Source organism: Erpetoichthys calabaricus, chromosome 9, assembly GCF_900747795.2.
Source record: "Erpetoichthys calabaricus chromosome 9, fErpCal1.3, whole genome shotgun sequence".
Classification (NCBI taxonomy): Eukaryota; Metazoa; Chordata; class Cladistia; order Polypteriformes; family Polypteridae; genus Erpetoichthys; species Erpetoichthys calabaricus.
In genome coordinates this window covers 86,186,198-86,213,536 of record NC_041402.2, presented here as the reverse complement: position 1 = coordinate 86,213,536, position 27,339 = coordinate 86,186,198, and the positions used below count along the sequence as shown (strand labels likewise).

At 39.1% G+C, this 27,339-nt stretch overlaps 1 protein-coding gene across 3 annotated transcripts in view; it reads right to left on the bottom strand.

Moving 5' to 3' along the window:
- The window catches only part of gse1b (Gse1 coiled-coil protein b), a 745,433-nt gene extending 718,605 nt beyond the window's left edge, over positions 1-26,828 (bottom strand). For 2 of the 3 annotated variants that reach the window (XM_051932118.1, XM_028809828.2), the window contains exon 1: positions 24,256-26,828. In XM_051932118.1, the coding sequence (XP_051788078.1) occupies positions 24,256-26,664 (2,409 nt within the window). In that variant the 5' untranslated portion in view covers positions 26,665-26,828. The remainder of the gene's footprint in view (positions 1-24,255) is intronic. The other variant, XM_051932119.1, reaches the window with a different exon arrangement.
- Between the last annotated feature and the right edge of the window lie 511 nt (positions 26,829-27,339).

Sequence of the window (27,339 nt, the reverse complement as noted above, 5' to 3'; positions counted from 1 at the left end):
ATATATATATATATATATATATATATATATATATATATATATATATATATACACATATACACATCCACATATCAACATATATATATATACACACACACACGCTTTATGGGTGATGATCGTTTTACTCTTTTTATCTTTATTTTATTTTATTGTAGAATCAACTCGTATCTGCGCACAGCAGGGCAGCCGTGGGCGGATGCGTATGGTGTATTCACTCCATGTTATCGTGCATTGCGCTGTCAGTGGTATTTTGATAAAAGAATTTGAACAACATATAAGAAGCGTATAAATTATTAAACAGTAAAACATTAACATTTAAGAAGTAAAGTTACATTAAGTACTACTGCAGTGCCTTCGGGTATACCTCATTTTTTGTTTGCCCATTACATGCTTAAATGTATACATTTTTTGGTGCACCTACCCGAGAACACGCGACATATAACCGAGCGTGGGAGAAGCATGGATTTTAAACACGCGTTGAGTTCATGTGCTGGTCTCCCTCGTGGAATAACTGGTAATGTTTGACTAAAATCTACAGCGAGTAAAATGACATTACCTCCTTTTTTTTTTTTTACGATCTGTGAGATCTTGCTTTTTTCGGTTCAAGGCTTCATAAGCTCTTTTATGTTGTATGGTGTACTTATCCCAAACCATCATCTTTGAATGTTGCAAGACTTTCGCCTTGTATGTAGATCGGGGTAATTACATTCATTGCATTCCTAGTCTGAATCACAATGTGATTGTATGGGTGGTTACCTGGCACTGTAGGGTTGCCACCCGTCCTTTAAAATACGGAATCGTGCCGCGTTTGAGAATGAAATTGCGCGTCCCGTTTTGAATCAATACTGGACGGGATTTATCCCGTATTTTTTTTATCATTTTTTTTTTAAAGCAGCGTCTCATGCAAATCATCCCACACGCATTTTATGAAGATGCCTCCTTTCCTACTTTTGATTGGGTAATACTTGATGTCATCGTTAGTTTGATTGGTGTTTTTAACTGTCCAGTGAGGAGGGCGTGTCTTTTAAGTAGAGTCTGCAAAGTGTTGGCACTGAGATGTGGCGTCAGCGCCATAGTTGAAGCCCCTAACGTTGCGGTCAGCAAGTCGGCTAACATCCGCCATGTGCCGTCTTTCAGTTGCGAGAAGCAGATCATAGAATGGTTGAAACTGTTGCCCCTAACGTTGCGCCACGGCGTGTGGTTCGTTTATACCTCGTGTCTTCTCATTAAACTTTTATCTCGTGAATATGTTATTGCAATCCGCAGCGGGAGCGTTTCTATAAACTTAATTTAAACTTACGTTTTACACCGTGCTTTGTTTCCCTTATGAACATGCTTGTATGCTTAACTCGCTCCGTTCTCAATTGTTTAATTAATTTTTTGCTCTTCGCTGTTTGCGGCTCTTCCTCCATTTCCCCCTACTTCGTTCTTTTATCTCGCGAATATGTTATTGCAATCCTTAACGGGAGCGTTTCAATAAACTGATTGAAAATAGTTTTGCATTTACCTTTTTAGTAAAAGGCGAGCTTTTAAGCCTGAGAAATCACCCCGTAAATGCACACGTTTAATTGGACATGTGTTAATATGTATGGTTACACAGTATTAAAAGACAGTGAACAACGTCAGTTACCTTTGTTCCCGCGTTTGATAAAAGGTGAGCTTTTAAGCCTGAGAAATCACCCCGTAAATGCACACGTTTAATTGCACATGTGTTAATATGTATGCTTACACAGTATTAAAAGACAGTCAAAAATTAACGTCATTTACCTTCGTTCCCGCGTGTGACTCGTGCTGTAAATGTCTTCCTTATTTTTAGTTCACGTGATTACGTAGGAGGCGTGATGACGCGATACGTGACTCCGCCTCCTCCATTACAGTGTATGGACAAAAAATATGTTCCAGTTATGACCATTACGCTTTGAATTTCGAAATGAAACCTGCCTAACTTTTGTAAGTAAGCTGTAAGGAATGAGCCTGCCAAATTTCAGCCTTCCACCTACACGGGAAGTTGGAGAATTAGTGATGAGTGAGTCAGTCAGTCAGTGAGTCAGTCAGTCAGTCAGTGAGGGCTTTGCCTTTTATTATTATAGATATGTTCCATCCATCTATATCCTGCTTTTGGCTCATTCAGTTTCAAAAAGAAAGCCAGAATTAATCTCAGCAGCACTGGGTGAAAGGCAGGAATCAGTTTTAAAAGGGAACATTAGCCAACCATAGGGCACTCTCAGGCACAAATAATACTCTTTCTGTGTGACCAGTTTATAGCTGCTGACTAACACTAAATGCATCTGTTATTGTTCTGTAGGGAACAGATACAGTATGAGATGGGGATAACATGAAATCCTCACACAAACAGTGTCTGGATTCTAGTGCTACTCTAGAACTACAAGGAAGCAAAGCTAAACACTGTGCATTGTCTTCATTATATCTATTACTGTATATATTCTTGCTATTATATAGCTTGGAAAAACAGTACACATTTCATATTCTCTGAATAAGCTGTTTTAATGGCATTGTTAAAACAGGCCCATGGAAATTAATTGCTTGTCATATTCTGATTGGGTGCAGGTTATATTATGGCTTTTAACTAATTCAACCACTCGTTTTTATATCAATATGACAGGTATCATTCTCCAGTCAAGTGTTCAGCTTATAAGCTTTCAAAACAGCCCAAATTAATGTGCTATGCAAATAAATAGCTTTCTGTGCAAGTGACTGTCTGAGCTGTCAATAAATGGGCATACTTTTCATGTTTCCCCAGGTCTCCCAAAAAAATTTTTATTACAGCATTACTTGGAAGATATGCTGCAGTTTTACATACAGTTACAATGAAAAAATATAAATATTTTAAAATGTTTTAGTTAAATTAAGCACACATCTAGGTGCCCGTTCCTCCTTACAAAACGCACCAGCACTTTATGAAGGTACAGAGGTCAAACAATAGTTGAGGGAGTACTTAAGATGCATTTACGTGCTTTGGGAAAGTTTGTACTTCGGTTGGGAATATCCCTAAGCTTTGTTTGTGACATTGCACAACCTGCAGTAACAAACAGATGGGGTTGCATTTTTTTTAAAGAAAAGTGAAACATTTGCAAACCATTGAGAAGCTGTACTTTTGTTCCTAATGTTACAGTAGAATTAATTCATAGGCCAAACATAAAAAGTTATAAATTTGTCATATTATTTAAATTAGGAAAATGACACAGATTGCTGAAAGTATCTAGAACCAGCAAATGGTACACTACAACCATACACAATCCACAGATAGCCATAGTTCATCTTGTGGTGCCAGGCAAGTATTGATTAAAACCTACAAATAATCTTTTTTAGATGTAACTGAACAGCCGTTGTGCTGTGGTGGTATACTAATTTAGTGTTTTGTTGTCAGCACATAACTGCTTTTTCTTTTAAAGTTTATGCACCCAAGCTACTGACACTTTCTGATGCTTTCTGCTAGGACTCTCATCTGTGTTTGGTTTTCTGCCTACTTCAAAATACATATTTAAATCAAGGATTTTTTTTTAATTGTGCATCATTTTTACTTGCAACATCCCTAAAGCACAATGTAGAAATATAAGGAAAAGCAGCATTTTATAAAATTAAGTTTGTTTGTTTTTTAAATGTTAAAACTAGTAGTAAACCTATAATAAAACATATGGTTATTTGGAAAAAAAATGTAGTATACAAAATAAAATTAACACTGGAACGTATGCAATACACACAATATGTACTAATATAAAACTTTATACACATAAAAAAAATCAATGGAAACCTTCTGAAGATTAGTGGAATGAGATAACATTTTTAAATGTTTTAAACATCTTACTTAAAAACTTTTGTTTTAAGTATTTTATTTAAAAAAATATTTTATTCAGAATAAAAATAGCTAATTAAAGTCACGGGCAACACGGTGGCTCAGTGGTAGTGCTGCTGCCTTGCAGTAAGGAGACCTGGGTTCGCTTCCCGGGTCCTCCCTGCGTGGAGTTTACATGTTCTCCCTGTGTCAGTGTGGGTTTCCTCCCACAGTCCAAACACATGCGCAGGTTAGGTGCATTGGCGATCCTAAATTGTCCCTAGTGTGTGCTTGGTGTGTGTGTCCTGCGGAGGGCTGATGCCCTGCCCGGGATTTGTTCCTGCCTTGCGCCCTGTGTTGGCCGGGATTGGCTCCAGCAGACTCCCGTGACCCTGTGTTAGGATATAGCGGGATGGATGATTAAAGTCAATGGAAATTTCAAGTCAAACTAGAGTGAGTCTGAACAATACGAGACCTTTATTTTTAATGAGGAATGCTATACCCTGTTCATTCACTATCATATTCCATTCATCCAGTGTCTGAACTCACTTTTTCCCCCAAGTACAGAGTCACAAGGGACCAAAGCCTAATTTTGCAATGACAGGCACTATGCAGGGCATAACCCTACACACACACACACACACACATTCATAACAGGCCATTTGTTGCTACCAGTCAGTCACTCTCACATGCATGTATTTGAGATGTGAATGAAATACACAGTACTTACAGAAACCCTTACAAAGACACAGTTAGAATGTGAAAACTGTACACATAGCAATAATCTGCATGAGATTTAATATACTATGGCTACATGAATCTCTCTGCCACCCTACTATGCGATAGCAATGTAAAAACATGATACACATTTAAAAGATGGTCCTTGAAATAGGATAAAAAAGGTAGATTTTAAAATCTAATGCTAGATCTACAGTAGGAACAACAATAATAACAGGGGGTCTTAGCAATACAGAGAATTATAAAACTTCACGTTGTACTTGATTGTGAAGGACAGTTTTCAAAACATCAGAAAAGCATTGTGTCACTGATCCCTGTAAGGTTACCTCAAATAATTCAAATGTCAAAGCTTTCAAGTACTACTACTATTAGAATATTATCCTCCTTCAAGTGCAGCATGATGGTGGAGTGGTCCCGAGTTTGAATCCTTTGCGCTGTAGGTATAGTTTGTATGTTCTATCACATGTCTACATAGACCTTACTGCATTCCTGGTGCACCATTTCTAATCCCTACAATATAAAGTAGTGTATGTTATGCTAACTGGGAACCCAAACTGTCCCAGGATGACCGAGTAGGTCCTGTGTGGCATCTCACAGTGTTTGTTCTTGCTTTGCCAAAGGGGCTGTTAAAATAGAAACTTGCTTCTTTCAACGCTGAACCTAAATAAACAGGTTAAATAAATGGTGGATAGGTGGGTGAATTTAGTCATTTGTTCATCCTTTAAAGACATTTATACCAATTCAGGGTTGCGAAAGGCCAAAGAAAGTGCTACATCAGTACTTTCAAAAAAGGAACCCATGAATAATAATAATAGGCTAAGAACATATTGCCTTTACAGAGAGTTTGTTACCTACAGAATACATCACATACTAAGAAAAACCATAATACTATACCAGTACATAATTTTTTACATCTGCCCCTGGACTTTTTAAATCTTGGCTATCTGAAACAACCTAAATAATACTGTTACTATTTAACTCCCACTTACAGCTTAAAGTATTCCATTGAGAACCTTAAGCAATTTAGCAAGGGCTGTCAACAGCTACAGCAATGAGAATAGAGAATGATTTGGCTGCAAAGTGGCTAATATTAACACATGTGCTGAAATCAAGGTTGTCTCCCAGTGTGCATGACCTCACACCCCACATGAGCCTATAAGATATCTTAAAAAGAAATCTTGCCATTTTCTTGCTCTCCTCACTTAGATGCTCCCAAATTCAACCCTGGGGTATCACTTACGGAGCCTGATTTTTTTTCCCCCAACAGTCAATTAATCTAAATTTAAACACTGACTTTAATCAGCCAAGTATTTTAATTAAATGCATTGCTTCTCTATGCTGTTTCAGAATGATAGAGATGTTTTATGTTTATATCAAATAGAGGGGCAGTTCTACTTTGCTTGCCTATGAAGATTTTACTTGTGAAGCTAGAAATTTTTAAGCATTCACCCAGATTTACATATGTTCCCTGGGTGAAATTAAAACCAAAATGAACATTTTATTTTCAATAGCTGAACAACCCAACATCCTATCTTTTATTTCTGCTAGTTCCTGGGTAGTCCATATATCTTCATATTGCTGTTAACCAAATTAAAAGTATCAGCTGCCAAAATAATATTAAGGCTGCATTTGTTATTAAGTTAGTTGCAGTATGTAGTCCTGATAACGTGCTTGTAGTCTCCTACCTACAATTTTCTACAATTAGGATCTTTATTTATCTAACGGGAGCAGCCGAAAGAGGAAGATTTATACAGTATACTTCATTTGTCTAATGCCCTGTTATTACAAGTTTAGGGAGTACATATGGTTGTGCTATTCTAGCCTCAACTCACAATAATCAGATGTTTCTGCTGCAAATGCCTAATTGAGAGACAATTAGAAGAATGGTTATATTCCAGAACCTGACAATGTAGAAAATTGTGACTTTAAAACAAAGCACGTACTATATTGCTTGTAAAACATGAAAATCTGGTTTATTGTTGCAACTGTTTACTGTGCATGCCTCCTTACTGTTAGATGGACATGCAAGTGAGAGTTTCTTTTTTTTTTTTTAATACCTCATTTAATTTTCAAAGGTACTACTACTGCTTCTACTATGGCTATTTATAAACATAGAGATAGGTTTGCACATAGCATTTATTGGTTTGGAGAACCCTTATGATAGAGTGCCACGTCAAGTGCTCTGGAGGTGCATGAGAGAGAAACGAGTACCAGAGAATAGTAAGTGTGGATTGTTCAGGATATGTATGAGGAGGTGTGGACTCGGGTTAACAGCAGTGCTGGGGTAACAGACAAGATTCTTGTTTAATTAGGTGTGCAACACAGGATCTTCTTTAAGTCCTTAGTTCTTTGATCTGGTTATGGTTGTGTTGAGTCATGGGATAAAAGACCAGTCTCCCTGGTACATACTTTTTGCTGATGACATTGTGTTGTGCATCACCAGAAAAGAGAAAGTGGAAAGGAAGTTGGAAGAATAGAGATGGGCTTTGGAAGATACAGAGTTGAAGATAAATTGGAAGAAGACAGTATATATGAGGTTTAATGATGATCAGGATTCAGATGTTAGCCTGCAGGGTGATCTATTGAAAATAGTAGCTAAATTTAAATATCTAGGATCAGTGGTAGCCCAAGATGGAAAACTACATGCAGAGATAACCCATAGAGTGTGATGTGGATGGAAGAACTGAAAGAAGGTATCAGGAGTATTGTGTGATTGAAGAATTAAGGCGAAGGTTAAAGGTAAGGTTTTTAACACAGTGGTAAGACCAGAAATAATGTATGGAGCTGAGAAGAGGCTAGTAAATAGAACACAGGAGAATAAGTTAGATGTGGCAGAAATGAGATTGTTAAGACGGGTGTGTGGAGTTACAAAAATGATAGAATAAGAAATTAGACAATCAGAGGTTCAACAAAAGTGTGGAAATTATCTAAGAAAGTACAGGAAAGTAGTTTGAAGGGGTATGAACATGTTATGAGGAGAGACAACGAATATGTGGGCAAAAGAGTGATGGAAATGTAAGTACATGGGAAAAGAAAGTGAGGTGTAAAAGAAGATCTGAAGGAAGAGGGCTTGACAGGCGAGGTGGTGCAGAACCAAGCTGTTGGGAGAAGGCTGATCAAGCACATCGACCCCACATAGAAGTGGGAAAAAATGAAGAAGGAGCAGGAAATTCTGAAGACAGGCAGATTTAACAGATAACCAGACAAACAGCACAGTATAAGAAATTTTCTACTGCAGTCTGTAGACATAATAACCAAATACCAATAGTAAATATAGAGTGGATTAGATAGAAGTTGGAAAGCATAAGCAGCTCTAGAGATACCCTATGAAAATGCAAGACTTCAAGACACCCATGAAAGTCAATAGACTGAGCGGAATTCAGATGATCAGAGGCTGGCTCAACAGCTTGTAAGTAAGATTTTAGAAACACAGCATACATTTTAAGTCCATCTTTATCAATATGGAACAGTTTACTGGATGGTACAGGCAGATTAGAATCTGGAGGTAGCAAAAAGATGCAACAAAAGGCAAGAAGGCCGAGAGAGAGAATGAGATGCAGGGAGCTAGTGTGATTGTATTTGAGGATATTTAAAAAATAGTATCAAGTAAGTGTTTTTGTTTTGTTTTTTTTTTGTTTTTTTTAATTGCACCTCTAGTATATTATGTGTAGAGATGTGGTCAGCCTGAACAGTTTTGAGAATCTTTGGTTTAAACTATACTATTAGTCAAAGTTTTAAAATCCTGTTCAGTAAAAAGTATATAAAAGTTATTCACTGCATTTCTTAATACCTTATCAGAGATAGAAGTCTAGTAGACACTGACTGTATGATATTGCAAGATAAGTAAGAAGAATCGTTAACGATTATCTCTATGAATTTATAAATAAAAAAAAAATGAAAATGTATTTCTTGTAATGTATCATTAAAAAAATCATAGCTCCATCCAGTAATTCACAACATGAAGTAATGCAAAAAGATACTCTCTTCATCTACTCATTTGTACTATATGAAAAGAGCAAGGGTGCTACCAAATGTTGGAGTGCAAAACAATGCACTGCAGGAATCTAAGTCTGATACCTAAGCACATCATTGCTGTCGCACGCATGTGAATCAGGAGCATCCAGGTGACAGTTCCAAGGTAAGGATTCACAAGCTGGCATCTAGGGAAGCATGGCTGCTAACATGCACTTCTCTTTCATCTGCAGCCTAATAGACAGAGTCTGTTGATGTAAATTCTGGTTTGGCTCCAGAGCTCCTACTTCTTCTGACCTGCAGGCAATTTAAAGGACCTGAATTGCCAGAAGTCAGCATTCGTTTAATTAAGAACTAAATTCTAAAGAGCACAAAGCTTCAAAGAACCCAAATTAGCAAGACTGAGATGAAAGACAACAATTATTCTGCTGGTTAGACTTTTTATTTTAATATAGTTTGCCTAAATTAAAAGGGCACCTGCTGGTCCCCAACCCTTTACCATCTCCATCATTTTTCTCCTATTACATTGTCTATATGAAATTTGCACATTCACACCATGTCTGCTGCTAATTTCTCGGAGTTTTCTGATTTACCGGCACTTCCTAAAGTTTAGTACATTAACTGATTATTCTAAAAGTGGACATAGGCATAAGTGTACCTTTGATGGAATGGTGCTCCATCCAGTGTTAGCACCTGACTTAGGCCTTCTGGCTTTTCAAAAGGCTTTCACCTTTTAAAGAAAAAAGAAAGCTCAGAATCGACCAGACACAACTTAAATAAATAGTTACTACAAACCAAAAGAATCCGCATAGTAAACCAGCCACTTGGCAAAGGAGGCAAACACTGTAAATGGTTAAAACCAGTCATTTACTAGAAAGTCTTCAGAAATAGCCAAACAGGAGATATACTACAACTCTAAGCAACTAAAATCAAAGCAATGAAAAACGTGCTACTGAGTACCCTAAAGGCAAAGCAAAAGATCTAAGAGGTTAACCACTAGATGTACTACAAATTCCTAACACTCTTAGAAACTTATGTCACCCTAGGGAACGTTTTATTGGTTAAAGCAACAAAACACTAACTCCTGGTGCGGCTAGCCTTACCATTTAAACAAAAAGTAAGGAAACTGCCACTCACCCCAAGTACTACCTTATAATCCTGGAAAACACAAATCTTTTAAAAAGCAGATTTTTAAAATTTTTAATTTCCCTTTTTTATTGTTATCATCTTTGGAGAGATTACATTTTTCCCCATTTCATTCTACTAACTGAGGTTTTATGGAGGAGCAAACGGATATACAAAAGGAGAAGAGTCACAAGGTGCTTGTAAGTCAGGACAAGCATTATGAACTTGAGCTGAGCATCAGTGGGAAACCACTAAAAAAAAGGTCCGACTAAAATGGACTAGCAGAAGTATTCTGGGTGATTTAAAGAATTCAGACATAACCAAGGCACAAATAAAAAGAAACAGTAAAACAACAAAACAACTATAGACTCCATACCTTTTGTGTATAAAAAGGCAGCATGATATAAAACAATGTATGGAAAAAGGGTACTTACAAAAGAAAAAACTAATTAGTGCGATATCATGAAAATATTTGCACATCAGCACAATAGTTTTGAAGGGTAAAAGACTACTAAAAGAAGGATGACTGTATTTTGTTTAATTTTAAGAGAAGTCACATTGATAGGAGCAAGAAAACCAACTCTTGGTGCCAAACATTCTGGCTGGCAATGTGCAAATACAGCCTTTTAGATATCAAGATGTTTAAAACAATAGATCTGTCCATTATCAAACTTGCTTAATTCTGGTCAGGGTTCATGAGTCTATCATGGCAGCCTCAGGTGCAGATGTGAACCAAGCCTGAACAGGGTACCACACACACCCCCATTCATAGCAGGCCATATAACTTAATCTGCATGCCATTGAAATATAGGAGAAAAATGTGCGCAAGTCCACATAGTCAGTGACCTGGTCAGGACACAAATCCAGAATTCTTTAGCCTTCAGGCAACATCAACAACCACATCTAATCACATACTGTCGTTCTCAATTTTTTTATTTGTAATATTGCAATTATGTTATACCACACAAACATTAAACAAAATGGTCGACAGTGATGAATCATTCTGTCAGTGTGCCGTGACTGGATTTCTTGTTGAAGAGGAAATTTATGCATCTGATTTTTACACAGATATGCATGCCTGACTGCCAGAACTGTGAAAAGGTGGAAAAAGCATTTTAAAAATGGTTACACTGTTATTCAAGATCAGTCTCATAGTGGACACCATTGAACAGCCTCTACAGAGCACAACAAGGAAAAGGTTAATGTTCTTATTAGAAATGACAGACATGTGATGATGAGGGAAATAGTGTCACAGCTAGGAATACGAGCAGATGAGAGATGACTGAAAAGCTGGGATATCAAGAGAATTTCTGCCCACTGAGTCCCACATTTTCCAATTGAAGACCACAAATGTCAGCACAAAAACATCTCTTCATATCTTGGAAGAAATTGAGAGAATAGGAGAGAAAAATTCTCCCCTACCCTCTTTAAGGTCCCAATCTGACACCGTCTGATTACCATCTTTTTGAACCATAAAGGAATAGATGTGACACTACAAGAGCACAGAGCCAACCCTGCAAACATTACATCAGTGTCTTTGTGCAGCTGGAATGGAGTTCTTCCATAAGGGTATCTTCAAACCACCAGATGGCTGGGAAAAATGACTCAAAAAACAGAATTTTGTTCAAAAATAATTCCAGGTATGTGCCTTAAGATGCTGTACTTGGTTTTTCAACCAAAAATGGCTGTTTATTAATTTCACTATGACCCTCAAAAATTTGATAATAAAAAAAAAAATCTGTTTGCAAAATGTTTAGTGAACTCCCTTCTCAACACCTCTGTATTTTTACACGCTCGCAATGAAAGGATATGAGGGTGTTGCAGATATGTCAGTAACTGTGATTCTGAGCCAGCCAACATTGCTGTGCTGCTTACTTATGCTTAAGTCATCAGGCAGCCTAAAAAGCTACTGATGACATAAGATTACATAAAGGCCGGATGTTCAGTCTATGCTGCTGCTTCCTGACTCCCTGCTATTAAAAATTGTTAACCTACTGCACTTTCTTCATTGCAAAACACAATCCACGATATGTCTAAATGTAGCCTGTCATGAATCTGACCATCTTCATGTTAATCAGGAACAAAGTAGCTTATAGCCAACACATTCAGCTGTGATAAAAAAATCAATCTTCTAAACAAGTGGCAAAAACAATTTATTTTTGTTGCCCTAGCTCTCCCTACCTTAAGCCATGCAAACAAATAAAACATCATGACGGCGCTCGATTTTAATTTAGTCACCTACTAACCTGGCATCCCCAAATGCAGTACAGACTCTAATCTGAAAAATTCACAAATTCAGAGGAGGAAAACAGAAGAACTTTGCATTTTTATTAGCTGTGGTGTGAGGTTGATTTCTGATTTCAGATTGATGCTGTATGTGTGCATTTGGCTCTGCAAGAGACAGGCGCCTTGTCTGCAGATGTTCCAGCCTTGTGCTCAGGGTTACCCAGAAAGGCTCCAGGCTCTGTGACCCTGAATTGTATAGAGCAAGTTTGAGAAAAGAATGTTCTGCGATGAAATATTTGTCAGTAATACTATAGGCAGGCAAAGGATTGTTTTGCTAAGCTTTGGTGAAAACAAAAGCCATTGTTTTCCCACTGTATTTTTTCAACTTTTGAGAATAATATGCCATTTCAAAAGAAATACTGCCAGAAATATTGGCTAAATGATGGTTCAGTGAAAACTTGACTATGTTGTAGCTTTTGAAAGAAGGCTAGAAACACATGTTTTGCCAATCATATGTACTTGTTTAAAATTATCTCAAGCATTTATTTTTCTATGCTTACAAGAAAGCGAACACTGACCCTAATAAGGTTGTTTGCCAACATGCAGTACAACTGTGAAGGAAAATCTGCAATGACTTTACAGGATATTGAGTTCCACGGCCTGTTCGAGAAAAAATATGGGATATCCCCTCAGCTGTATACTACAGGATGTGATGCTTGTTTGAAAAACAAGGGAGCAAGGGTGCTTCCTTCATTCATTTATTTTAGATGGAAATCATGGCTGCCAGTTTACAGATGAAACTTAATGAGGATTCTCTATTCTGATGTCAAGCAAATCTGACAAAAACTGTATTTTTTTCATATCAGGATGTAGAATTTCGATCTGGATGTTTTTCTTGTTTTCATTCATGGCCAAGAATGCTCAGCAGCACTGCATGAAAACATTAGTGTCAAGTGCAAGCGCAAGTTTATTGTCAGGTGCTATTAGACAGCACCAGCATTCTCATCAATTTATCCAGTCATCATCAAATGTGCTTAATCCTGTTCAGGGTTGCCAGGTCAATGTCTATCCTTGCAGTACCAGGTGCAAAATAGGAAATCACACTGCTTAAAGCTCTGGTGAAAACCAAAACTGGTTGATGTAATTTGTAGGTAAATATAAAGAAATTAAAAAATATTCACAATAGTGAATAAATTGGACTTTTAAAATAATTCTCACATAATCGTCTTAGCACAGTGTTAATAAGAAGAGATGCAATGAATAATGGATTAAATTCACTTTCACAGCATACTAGAAGAAACACCTATGGAATACCATCAAACAGAACAGCTACAATAATGAGCTGAATTCCAAGACTGGGGGTATGTCTTTGGACTATATAAAAAATAATGGATGCTGTTAAAATGTCTGCAGGCCACATTTATATAAAAAAAAAAAAAAAAAAATCAGATCTGTTCAGTGAACATGGATTAATTTCAGTGTTTACAAATTCACAATATGTTGTTTGAAAGTATTGAATGTAATGGAAACAATGAAAAATAAATAAATTTAAGCAAGTGAAAAGTTTATAAATCACACCATTAAATCTAGTTTCCTTTATTTTGATTAATTCACTTATCAAGAAACGTGTATTTAAAATTATTTAACTCATTTTAACAGATCTTGTCAAGTAAATTTTGCTCACTGTATTGGCAGATTTTTTTTAATAAATAAAAGCAAAAAAAAGTATTTTACTTGGCAAAAAATCTAGCAAATTAGGATATCAAATTTTACTTGACAAGATACCTTAGAATAAGCTAAATGATCTTAAATATTTTTGATAAGTTAAAACATTTCACAATAAGGAAAACAAAACTTTTCACTTTCTTAGATTTACTTAGATTTCATTTTTTTCAGTGCCCTGCACAGTTTTTAACTTGAACATTTTATAAATGGTTGCTCATTTTCACTGGTCGTCATGCCCACTGCTAATGAGTAAGTACAATTACAACTTGAAATAAGCACAGGTGATACATGTATGTACATAAGACCATGTACCAAGCAAATCCAAGTTGTGTTACAGCCAGGTTTTATTCCCTGGCTTGCATTTTCTATTCTTTCATGGTTATGTCTGAAGTATTCTTTATGTTTTATGCATTTTCTTTATATTGTTGCTCTAATTTATTGTTTATTATTAGTTATGTATTGTAACTTTAAATGCTCCTCCATTCCTTGTATTTTGTGATTGGAACTTCAAGAGGCATGGCCACTCTGACAATACTACTAATGGGATCATTCACAGCCTTTATAGTCAGGTGATAGTGATGTGGTTCATTGAGTTAGTTGGAGATTTTTTGAATAGTACTTTACTTTGTTTTTCCTGGTTCTGAACTTCTCTTTTGTTCTTGGATATTGCTGAGAGGATTTTGTCTCAGATTATTAGACTACTACTATGACTACAATATACTGTACAACAGAAGTAAGCTTTAGCCAGAGAAAAATATAATGGAATAGGTGAACCAATGAACGTGTCTATAAAGGTCAGGCATAACAAGTCTATCATATTCCACCCTGTGTGCATGTACAGCAAGTCACTGTAAGCTACCAAATGCTAATTTAAAAACTAAAAACATGAGAAAAGCTAAGGCCCTCAGTCCTTCCCTGCTGTACCTCTTGAATGTGTATTGAAGCAAGTCTCTTTTTATCCTTATTTTTGTTCTCTATATACTACATTATCCATCCATTTCCTAACCCGCTTAACCACACAGGTTAAACCTCCAAACTCTTTACTACAAGGGACACTCGAATTACTCAGCTGTGAAATTCTTACTCAATTATTATTAAATGATAAACAGTTTACTACATTTATACAAGGTCACCCTTAGTGCAGGTTTTCATTCCAAAGTTCAGCTGAAATGAGTGCCAAGAAAATTAAGTCATCAGATCAAAATATGCCACCAGACTTGGACCCATCCATGCTTTGAGAACACCATTTTAGGTGTTAAGAAATGTACCTGAAGTCAAAGCACTGCTGCCTTGAATGCAGCCTTCATACAAGTGTTATTAGATCACATGCAGTTACTGTATGTAATAAAGCTACTCCTAAGAAAGTAATAAATCAAATAAAGTTCATATTATTTCTAAGCTTTTTCAAAGACAGGTTAATATACTTGTACAAACAATTCTTTTTTCACAACAAATGAGAACTGGAGTAGATGGTTATGTAGTATAGATAAGCACCTGAATGGCAACAGTACAAAATGATCCAATGAGATGTTGGTCTAATATATTCATAAAAAATCCACAAAAAAGCTAAATAATGTAAATAAATATTGAATAATATTTTGAAATGTATATCTAAAGTATCTGTGAAGTAAAAGCATCACTACAAAGTAAATATTATCAGCATGAGGAGAGTCGTGTTTCATTCCAACATATTAAGCACTCTGTGTTGCTTTCTTTCTTTATAAGGAAGCACATGACATGCTTGGTAAGTCAACATCTGAGCAGTAGTCGTCACTTCTCAGATCTGATTTCAGTCTAAGGCTCCAATCTACAACATTTAAAGGGGAATATAAAAAAGAAAAACATCCAACATGCCCCTGTGCTAAAGGCTAACACTGTACTACAAGTAATGGTCTATGTCTACTTTCACTGTTGTATCAATACAAACTGGACATTTTATAATGAAAGTATCATAAGAAGAGCAAGTTAGATGTCAAACAGGTAAAATACCAATCAAGAGCTGCAGTAAAATCTTAACAGCAGCAATCCTGAAACAACTGAAGGATGCTATACTACATGATGCATAACAATCACCTTTCTATCATAAGGTGTACTCATGCACAGCAAGCCAATTTACAGACAGCTCTCAACCTGGAACACCAAAGAGGTTTTTGTGATATTACAAAATACATAAGAATTTGTAAGTCCTTCATGTTTTCACAAATCACTTTCCTGTGTCGCATATCTAATCTTGATGCTCCCACACTCAGCGGTTTCCATATCAGCAGTCTAATCACCTCAAGGCAAAAGCTGGTCTAATGTATAATGGTAGAGAGGCGGAAAGTACATGAAAAGCTTTAAGACAATCTTTAGTAACTGTTCCAAATGGATATTTGAGAGCTTTCAGAACAAGCAGTCCAGACATACACTTTACATAAAGAAAAACTGCTATTTATTTTCCAGGTTCACATCTACTACTATAACGTTGTCAACCTTTACAGGGAGCTCTGGGTGTAAGGCAGAAATGATCCCTACGGGACCTTCACTTACTGGACCACATTAGAATTACCAGTTTAACTGCAAAGACAAGCATGGCTTAGAATCTCCTTACATTTAGACAATGGTCAGAACAGAATTTGAACCCTGACTGCTGAAGTTGTAAAATGAACCACCATGATATCCAACACAAAAAAAAAAAAAATCAATCAATAAAATCTTTCTGTTAGAGTATATGTAATACTACAATTTTCAACTTGTTTGAGATAGATAGATAGATAGATAGATAGATAGATAGATAGATAGATAGATAGATAGATAGATAGATAGATAGATAGATAGATAGATAGATAGATAGATAGATAGATATCTTATTCTGACAGAAAGCAATAGTATACTATCCCATTTTTGTGTCTTAATGATTTACTTTTAAAAAACACAATTTATTTAAAATAATGAAACTAAACATACTGCCAGTGTTTCCATTTAAAATTCCCACATTTATTTAAAATTGAAGTAAAAAAATCTACAAGCTTAATTTCTTTTTCCACAGATAACAAATGTTCCAGGAAACACAGGAAGCAGATGTGTGCCTTGTATTGACATGAAAGCGATGACATGCAAGATCTGGAAGTGATCACATGTTATTCAAAAAAAAGAACACCTGTTTCCCGGGCCCAGAAATATTTCCAAGTGAGTTAGGTCATTAACATTGCAGATTGGCCAACATGACTTAATCTAAGACTTTCTTTTTGACTGGCTTATGCTTAAATATGCTAGTTCTCAGACTGAAATGAAAGCATAAAGATTTCATTTAACGTGTGTGTATGTGCATTATGTATATGCTTATTACACTTGTGACCCCAGCTAGGACATACAGGTTTAAAAATATATGAGAGCATCAATAACAATGTATCTTTTTATATATTAAGAAACTAATTCTAATCTACAGTATTCTACTATTGTATTTGTAAAGATTGAAATGAAGTTAAGAAGTATCCATGACAAAAGGTGCAATGACATCACTAAGATCCTTAAAGACCCATCTGGGCTAATGGAACCTTCACTTACCTCAGTAAGTAAAGTTATTTGTTTCTGTGCTTTGCAGGTAGACTAAAGAGCTCATGGCTATTGACCAGAACATGAGAAGGGGAACAAACCATAGAAAACATGTTTAAAATATATTGGAATTAAAAATGGAATGCGATTGGCTGCAAATTAAACAAGGAGATACTCTAATGGAGTTAAAATGATAGCATGTTACAAGTGTTGAACTCACAACTGATTTCCTGTACCAAAGAGCAAGTGTTCTTTGACTCAGTAAACTAATTTGCTCATATTTCCGCTTTAGAAGAAACAAGAAGAATGTCCTGGGTCCAAGCTTCAGATGGAGACAACCCACTGCAGAAAAAATGTAAAACTGTGGTCAGGTCCATATAAAACCGGCTTACTATGCAGAGCAGCTAGACAATTGATTTTAACGTTCAGATTACTGGCTCAATCCCTGCTGAGTTACTGTGTCACCCTGAGCAAATCACTTCACCTGTCTGCCCTCCTCATATAAAAAATATCTAATGGCAGCTTTTTCTCATCTACTGTAACCTTTTCTTGTTTCATCTACCCTGGCTTTGTTCCCTCCTATAAATAATAGTTTACCTGCCTTTTCCTTTTCAGATGCACACCTGGTGAAGGCTATACAGCCTAAACATTGTGTCTTTAACCTTCTTTCCTTTTCAACATGGAAGTAACCTTTAACCTATTTTTCCATCTAAATATCTGTATTAGTACTGTCTGTTTTTGAAACACCATTATATAGTTTTCACTGCTGAAAAGTGCAATATTATATAAACTTGGTCTCCCAAACTGCACAACCTCTGAATAACTCTACCTTTTAGATGCTCGTATAATGTAAACACAGCTAAATTCGGTGTCCCCGAGGTTTTCTCTATAATATCTTGACTGCTTCCTTTACATTTAAGCAAAAAATGCTTAACCTAGGAATGTGCTCTAAGTGTTGAAATACAGTACATTTAAAAAGTAACACAACAGAATCACAGCGCATGATGCAGCAGAGACCTGCCTGACAAGAAATTCTCAAACCCCCTATGACTATATATTTTTGCACATATTCCGCAAGTTCAAGATATCCATTCATAAAAATTACATCTAGTTCCCATTCATAAATTTTATGCAACAGGCTTACTTCATAAATAAATATGTGATAATATTCTTTTCATCCTGGAAATTACTGTTTTAACATCAAGAATGGTTACATTTATACTTTTTATGCAAATGATTTCAGACAAAATGCACTGTACCACTTTGTGTTCGGAACACCCTCACAGAGATTAGACTCATGGCCCAATGTGAAGTTACTTGGGTGCACATTTTCTTCTGGTACTCTAGTTTTCCCCCACATCTCAAAACATGTACATAGCAGGTAAATGGTACCCTTAACTTGGCCTGTGTCACAGGTGGCTGGGTGTGGTCAGCAATCAGCTGCCTATTTAAAGGTCCGCCTCCCGACAATCAAGGCTGGAGTCGGGTGAGGAGCTGGACGAGGTCGGTGAGAGAAGGGGGCTCGCCAATCTCCATGTTTGATTTTTCCACATACACTTTTAAGATTTTTTTTTCTTTGAATTGTTGCTATTTCATTAGCTTCACTTTTATTTCAGAACTTCTGTAAAAACAATATTTGTAATCTTGCGAGTCCCAATATGCTGAATCTTTTTAATGAGGTCAGAATAGGTTTCTCTGTTTGGAATTTCAGCATAGACAAAATGATCTACATCATCAGCAGTTAATCTTTTTTTTTTTTACAAAGTAAAAAAGTAAGTAGAGTTCTGCATTGGACTCCTGTCTATAAAGTCGTGCTATTTTCCTCTCACAGTTCCAAAAGTACATGGGGTTACCAAGGTGGCAAACTCCAGGTGGGCTGCCATGTGCCTTTTACTAAGGAGTGGCTTCCGTCTGGCCACTCTACCATACAGGCCTGATTGGTGAATTGCTGCAGAGATGGTTGTCCTTCTGGAAGGTTCTCCTATCTCCACAGAGGACATCTGGAGCTCTGACAGAGTGACCATCGGGTTCTTGGTCACCTCTCTGACTAAGGCCTTTCTCCCCCGATTGCTCAGTTTAGATGGCCGGCCAGCTCTAGGAAGAGTCTTGGTGGTTTCGAACTTCTTCCACTTACGGATGATGGAGGCCACTGTGCTCATTGGGACCTTCAAAGCAGCAGAAATTTTTCTGTAACCTTCCCCAGATTTGTGCCACGAGACAATTCTGTCATGGAGGTCCACAGACCATTCCTTTGACTTCATGCTTGGTTTGTGTTCTGACGTGAACTGTCAACTGTGGGACCTTATATAGACAGGTGTGTGCCTTTCCAAATCATGTCCAATCAACTGAATTTACCACAGGTGTACTCCAATTAAGCTGCAGAAACATCTCAAGGATGATCAGGGGAAACAGGATGCACCTGAGCTCAATTTTGAGCTTCATGGCAAAGGCTGTGAATACTTATGTACATGTGATTTCTCAGTTTTTTTATTTTTAATATATTTGCAAAAACCTCAAGTAAACTTTTTTCATGTTGTCATTATGGGGTGTTGTGTGTAGAATTCTGAGGAAAAAAATGAATTTAATCCATTTTGGAATAAGGCTGTAACATAACAAAATGTGGAAAAAGTGATGCGCTGTGAATACTTTCCGGATGCACTGTAGGTTAAACCTTTATCTACTAGGATTAAAAAAAAAAAAAAAAAAAAGATTTAAAAATACATGGTTTTCCATTTAAAAATAACTCGCTCACCTGTCTGTGAATGAACTGGTGAGGTCTGTCATGTGAATAACACACATAAAAATATGGATTAAAAAAACAAAAGGTCATACAATGGAGCGGTGCTATGGGGTTTACATTAAGTCCCTGTTTTTGCATGGGTTTTCAGTGGGTATCCCAGTTTTGTCCAATACTTCAATGCCGTGTGTTTGGTTAATAGGCTCAGCAAGTGCGCATGAGTGTCCTCTGCAATGGACTGGTGTTCACTCCACAGCTGGTCCCTTCTTTTTATCTGATACTGCCACAAAAGGATACATGCTAAGCACACACAACAGATGAATAACACAATTAGATATAAACTAGGGGGCTCCGCCCCCTGCTCGCTTCGCTCGCTAACCCCTGGTCTTGGGTAACCCGAAATACATTTGAAAGAGATTACTGTCTGTCTCGGTAATTGTTACATATGTATCATGTCCACTGTCACGATATCTGTAGGTCTATGTAATACATGTAAATGAGAATAGCAGTGTAAGTGTTATGTTATGCAAGTATAGAATGTCTTTGAGTTTGCGCAGATCTATGTATGAGATATATTGGAGTGTAAAGGTGTAGATGACGTACATAGGATATCTTTATACACAACATTTGTAGTACAGATGGCGTGTTGTCCTTGAATGAGTATTCCTTGGTATGGAGTTATTACAATCTTAAAATCACTTATTTACGTTAGTTGAGCTCTTTCGTTTCTGAGCCATGGCTACTTCACATGCGGTGTATAGGCGCATGTGCCCTCCGTACTATCTCGGGTGTGACTATGCTGTGCTTTGTGGACATTTGGGGACTCCGTACTTTGTCTGGTTTGACTGTGGGGCGGGATGCCGAAGCCTCTTCTGTTTGTGTTTTCCGTGAATACATATAGTATTGTATTACTGTAATGTGATTCACATATGCTGTGGAGTCCGGATCTTTGGGGCTTCTGTACTATCTCGGGTTATTGCTTGCGGTGCTTTAGAAGCGTGTTGTAGGCGCCTGCACCATCCGTACTATGTCGGGTTTGACTATGCTGTGTAGTGTGGACGTGTAGGGTTCTGTACTCTCTTTTTGTATCTCCGTCAGTCGAGCTCTTTCTTTCTGGAGCCGTGCCTGCTTTGCTTGCGGCATTTGAGACGCGTGTTGTAGGCGCTTGCGTTCATTGATTTTATACAGGTAGCTCCGTTAGTCGAGCTGTATCGTTTTGGAGCCGTGACCGGTTCTCCGTTAGTTATATGTTGTTTACCGTTAGCAATATGGATATTTGCACTTACTGTTAATACGGAGCGTTTTCTGTGGTTGTACTGTTAGTAATGCATCACTGTAATGTGATTCACATATGCTGTGTAGTTTGGACGTGTGAGGATGCTGTATGTTTAATACGGAGCGTTTGTTTATTCTTATTACCCATATGGTGTCGAGCCTGTGTTTTCTGTGGTTGTACTGTTAATATTGTATTACTGTAATGTGATTCACATATGTTGTGGAGTCCGGATCTGTGTGGTTTCTGTACTATCTCGTGTTTATGCTTGCAGTGTGTTAGAAGCGCATGGACCATGCTGTGTAGTGTGGACGTTTAGTTCAGAAGCGTGTTGTAGGCGCCTGCGCCTTTCGTACTATCTTTGTGGACCTGTGGGGCCTCCGTAGCCTCTGGGGTGCAGCGCAGAATCCTCTTTTTTGTGTGGCTGTGTCGTTAGTCGTTAGCTATGGGTGCGTTGTTGCTTCATGTCTTATTTACGTTAGTTGAGCTCTTTCATTTTTGGGCCGTGACTCCTTCATTCGTGGTGGATCAGACTTCGATTGCGGTTTATGAGACGCGCGCTGTAGGCGCCTGCGTACTATGTCTCATGGTCCCATCGCCGTGTACCTGCATCCATGCCTTCCATTCTCGGTTAGTAATATGGATAGAGATTTGGCTTGTTTTTTTCTTGTTTTCCTTTGACCACTTGGAGAAGTTTTACCATCAAAAGATTTCATATTTAGTGTTTATTTTAAATTAAATTAATTAATTAATTAATTCATAAAACATGGACTGAAATGCAAAAAGAAGTAAGCATATACTTTTTGCTAATGTTTCTTTTAACCCCGTATTTTGGTGCAATGATGGCTGCATAGATATATCTATCTATACATATACTGTACATTTCATTATATTTAATGTATAATTTCCCCTTGGGATTAATAAAGTATCTATCTATCTATCTATAAGTTGCGAGGAGGGATCTTCATGGATCAGACTTGTATTTCCAGCACATCCCATAGATGCTCAATTTTGAGGCCAAGTCAGCACCCTGAACCCTTTGTCATTTTTCTACCCACTCTGCACTGTTTATGCAACGTGACTGCAAAGAGCTTAAACAACTCAGCACATCCATATTAAAACAACAAGGGTGAGCTTTCTTGAAGGCTTTTGCTGGACATACAGTATCTCGTTGTAAAAAAAAAATTCCAGGGTTGGATCATGACAAGAGATGCACGCAGACAGAGATTCAGATTACGGAGTACCAAAACTAACCCGAGCCAGGGGTTTACATACCTAATGTACATTTTGGACGTGACCAAAACAAGAGATAAAGGGGTGCCTACGAGAGACAGAAGGGTGCATTGTATTTAAATGTTCATTACAGGACCTAAGTGCTTTACATGAGCTTCATAGACAGTTAACACCACGGTGAGTGTGGAACATGACTGATAGGTCATAAATGACAAGACAAAGGGGGGATCACAGTTCAACAAATAAGAGTACCACTTAACAGCATGTGGGGCAGAACAGTCATGTTTCTCAGACCATTCCTGAACAATTTTTGCAGTGTGGCAGGGTGCACTGTCCTGCTGAAACAGGCCAATGCCATCAGGAAATTTTGTTGCTATGAAGGAATGTATATGATCTGCAACAATCTTTAGGTGGGTGGTATATCTCAACATAGCATCCACATGAATGCCAGGACCTGAGGTTTCACAGCAGAACATTGCTCAGATCATCACACTGCCTCCTTTCCATAGTGTATCCTGCTGCTCTCTCTACCCCAGGTAAATGACACAAATGCAGCCATCGATATGATCTATATGAGAATGTTATTCATCAGATCAAGCCACTTTCTTCCACTGCTCCATGATCTAGTTCTACACTCACGTGCCCATTATAGGCACTTTTGGTTGTGAACAGGGGTCAGCATTGGCAATATGACCGGTCTGTTGCTAAGCAGCTCCATACACAGCAACCTGCGAGGCACTATGTGTTCTGACACCTTTCTCTTTTGGCCAGCATCAACTTTTTCAACAATTTCTAAAACTATAGCTCTTCTGTGGAATTGGACCGGACAGCCTAGCCATCATTGCCCACTTGCAAGGCAGGCGCCCATGACCCTCTTGCCAGTTCACTGGTTGTCCGTCCATGGGCCACTTTTGGGAGGTAGGCACTAACCCCTGCATAATGGGAACAACCCATAAAACCTGCCATTCTAGAGAGGCTCTGGCCCAGTCATATAGCCTTCACAATTTATCCCTTGTTATAGTCACTTAAACCCTTATGCTTGCCTATTTTTCCTGCTTCCAACAACACATCAATTTCAAGAACCAACTGTTCACCTTCTGCCAAACAAATCCCACCCTGTAACAGCTGCCTTTGTAATGAAATAATCAATATTATTCACTTTACCGGACAGTGGTTTTAATGTTGTGGCTGATCAGTGTATACATATACACATATATAATATTAGATAAATCAAAACACATGTTCATTTATTTTCTGAACCCGTTTTTGTTTTTCAAATAGAAAGCAAGAGCTGATCTTAAACAGCATTAATGATCCCTGGACAGGATGCCAGTTCATCACAAGGCACATGAAGTATTTCTAAGCAAATCAGAGTCACCAGGTAATCCAACCTGTATGCTTTGAAGATGTGTAAATTCCACACAAAAAATGACTGAACTATAAACTGAACCCAGTTACTTACCGCCATCTTGCCTCTATGTAAAGTCTTTGAAGACACCAAAGTTAGCTAACAAAGTCAAGGGGATTCCCTGCTTCATTTTAAATTATATACATAAAATAAGACAATGATGTCATTTGGGAAATTTTGACAAGCACAATAGAAAATAGAAAAAGCCAAAAACTATAACAAGTCTAGACATTTTGCATTTACTACTTGTGTTTCAATTCCAAATACAGCAGCTGGCATGATAACCATTCCCTAAGTCGCACAGTCAGCGTATATCTGAACCATTCACAAAAAATAAATAACTGCACAGATAAGCAAATAAAATACAGCCAAACACGTGAAGTACAGCCAACATTTCAATTCTTTCAATTCGTCTAAGGGTACCTATCTTTTGCTTGCCTTCTTCAACACACAGAATCTCTAACAGCAAAGTGAATAAACGTCTTTCTTACCTTGTGCTTACTAGAAGGGGAATCTCCATCCAACAGGCAATTCTGTGTCATATTCTGGCCAGCTAATACCACTGCTTTACATTCCACACATGATCCAATGGTCAGTTTTTTCCCATCATCCACCACCAAAGTGTTGCTAACTCTTGGGGCATAGAGAAACACAGGAAGCCGAGCAACGTGAACAGATTTTAAGCCCAAGCACCGTCTCTTCTCCTGACGGCAAAAGAAACACACAAATGTCTCCACGCTATACTGACGAGACCAGGGACTGCTTGCCGGCTGGCCAGATTTTCCTTCATGCTGAATCCACTGACTCAACAGGTCATGGTAGCACAGAATACATGTGGACACCAGGCCGGTGGAGTCAGCAGGCTTTGCGCGTGGAGCAGGGGGGTGGACAGTCAAAAAGGGAAAGAAAGGCTCCCTCTCTCCACAGCGGCCCGGTGGATTGACATTAAGCTGGAACTCTGTGCCTGCTGAGAGATCTGCCCCACACAGGTAACAAATGGAGGTGTGCCCCATCCTTGATGGCTGGTAACTCAGGCAACTGACCTGACCAGCTGTTCTAGTGACACTCTGATGGTATCTACTAAGAAATGCATTCACAGATGTGATCAGAGCCTCATTTGCACTTGCCTTGTATTCACCCCATATCTCCTCCAAGACATTAAAACATGTTAGACAGCTGTGAACCCTGCCATTCTTATCATCCCTGGCATTAGGCGGGCAGGGGAGCATGTTAATAAAGGGAAAGTGCATAACACTGTTGGAGTTATCAGGGAAACACTTAGAGTAGACCACTTTAACACCTTTGGAGCAGTCTTCTCCACAGAGATAGCAGGCTTCAAGGAGCACAGCTTTGTCCAACTTGTGGTTCGAACTTTCACTGAGGGTAACTCCTGAGGTACTTGTGTTCAGTGGCACCACATAAAGGCGTTGTAGAATTGGCACACTGGCAAGCTCGAAGCTCTGCCACTGCTGCATGAGTGAGGAGTGGCAACATGAGCATACCAGGGTGAACCCACCAGGGCTGAGGGGAAGGGCACCCTGGGGTGCAGTGTGGAGCCACAGAAAAGGAAAAAAGGGCTCACTTGAGGTCCTCTCTTGCTTCTGCACAAACACCTTATGCTGGTTATTCTGCGTCAACACACTTCCGCATATAAAGCACACCCGCTCCGGGACTGCTGAGCTGCCCCGGGGGGCTGAGATGACGCTGCCTGACTCGCGTATCTGCTTGTTGAGCGCTAACACGTGCCCTCTGCCCTTAACTGCTTCAAACACTTCTTGGTCGTCATCACTGGTAATATTTATTTCGTTATCGTCTGAATCAGTATAGCCTAAGTGAGTACTGTCAGACGTACTCGGCTCCCCCTTGTTGAGACGTTCGCCCACACCCGAGGAGTCGACAGGTGACAATGCAGGGAGTGGATCAGTAACAGCCGTGGGCTTGGCAGTGCTGCTGCGTAAAGGCAAAGAGTCCGTTGCTGTGCAGCTGGCGTCCTCAAAGCGCTGCCGGCAAACGGGATGCCTAGCATTCTCTTCGGGGAACCACTGCCTGTTGCACGTAATAATCCCGTTATCCTGCGCATGTGTTTGGGCAGGCGGACTGTCATAAGAGCGCCTGGGGATAAAGTCGTGGACTTGGGCCAGCGAACCAGATGACGGAGTGGCCCGATTCAGTGCTTGCAAGGAGCGGTTTGCCGAGGCTGCAATGTCAACCGGGCGCCCATCCATAAAGTAGCGGCCGCGCACGTGGACATCAGACTGGCTCTTATCATCGTCGCCCCGGAACTGCCCCTCTTTTAAAACCCTGCCGAAGTGGCGTGCGCTCTTCTCTCTACCCGAAACTGGCCCCTCTGTGGATTCGATGTCCTGATCTGAAACGTTTTCGTTGTCTGACAGGGATGACAAGTCCGAATCAGGCGCGTCAAAGTGCTGGCTACTCACGCTGATCCTCCTCTCCTGGTCGTAAGAAATGTTCCATTCCTGCGGGACCCTCCTCGAGTCGCACTGGTAGGGGCGCTTAAGCCAGTACATACGCTTCTCAATAGGCGTCCTGCTCCGTTCAAATGAGTTCCACTGCTCTCCGAGAAAACACTGGCAAACAGCGCAAACTAATACGCATCCATCGGGGGAGACCTCTTCGGCCCCAGGGGCCGGCTCTTGGTGCTGCAGAAACGGGAAAAAAGGAAGGTTCTCTCGCTGCTGTTTCACTTGCAGCTTCAGTTCCTTTCCGGGAGTGACTCCTCCGCCGCAGATGAAACAGTACACTAGGCAGATACCGTTATGCTCCGGTCGGGCACCGCAGCCGGTCAGCGCGCTCTCATCCCCGGGAAGGACCGCGGCCATGAGTCGGTGCTTTCTGGAGACCGGCGTTGCCAAATCTTTAACTGCGCGAGACTCGCTCATTCTCTCGTAAAAATTCCAGTGCTGTGCTCTCCCGCGAGACGTTTCATGATAACCGCGTTAAAGCATTCCCTGGAAGCGACAAGCCAAAGCGGACACATGCTCGTGTTGCTCCATTGCGCTAAATCTATTGGAGCTGCCTGCTGTCCACTACTTCACCGCATTTAGTAGCAACGCGGCGCATGGCTCCGCTGATTAAGAGCTGTAAGTAAAAGATTGCTCCATGTATTTGGACAAATCCCCCAGGCTGCTGTTAATGCCCTGTTTGGAATGCTGTCTTCTTAAGAGTAGTTTCCAATTTTTATTCAAGCTGGAAATGTTCCCTTATGTATGTCTCTCCTGATAACTTTTCTGCACTCTCCCAAACTTTGGCTGCTAACTCGCTCATACTGTACACAGCGCCATCTCCAATTTACTGGATCACTTTCAGGAACCCACAATGCAACTCCCGCAGCCAGGACGCACGCTGATTTTACAGCATGCAGGCTTTCTGCTCCACGGCGAGCTCCTAATATAACAAAATCATCCCCAGCTGTTCTGTTGATTTTGACGCCGATATAATCGGATCAGATACACCCCCTCACTCCGCACCCCAGCGGTGCAAAGTCAAAGCAGAGGTGCGCGTTCATGCAGATGCGCGTGCCTAAAAGCCGGGAAGGCAGGCACCACGGCCACTTT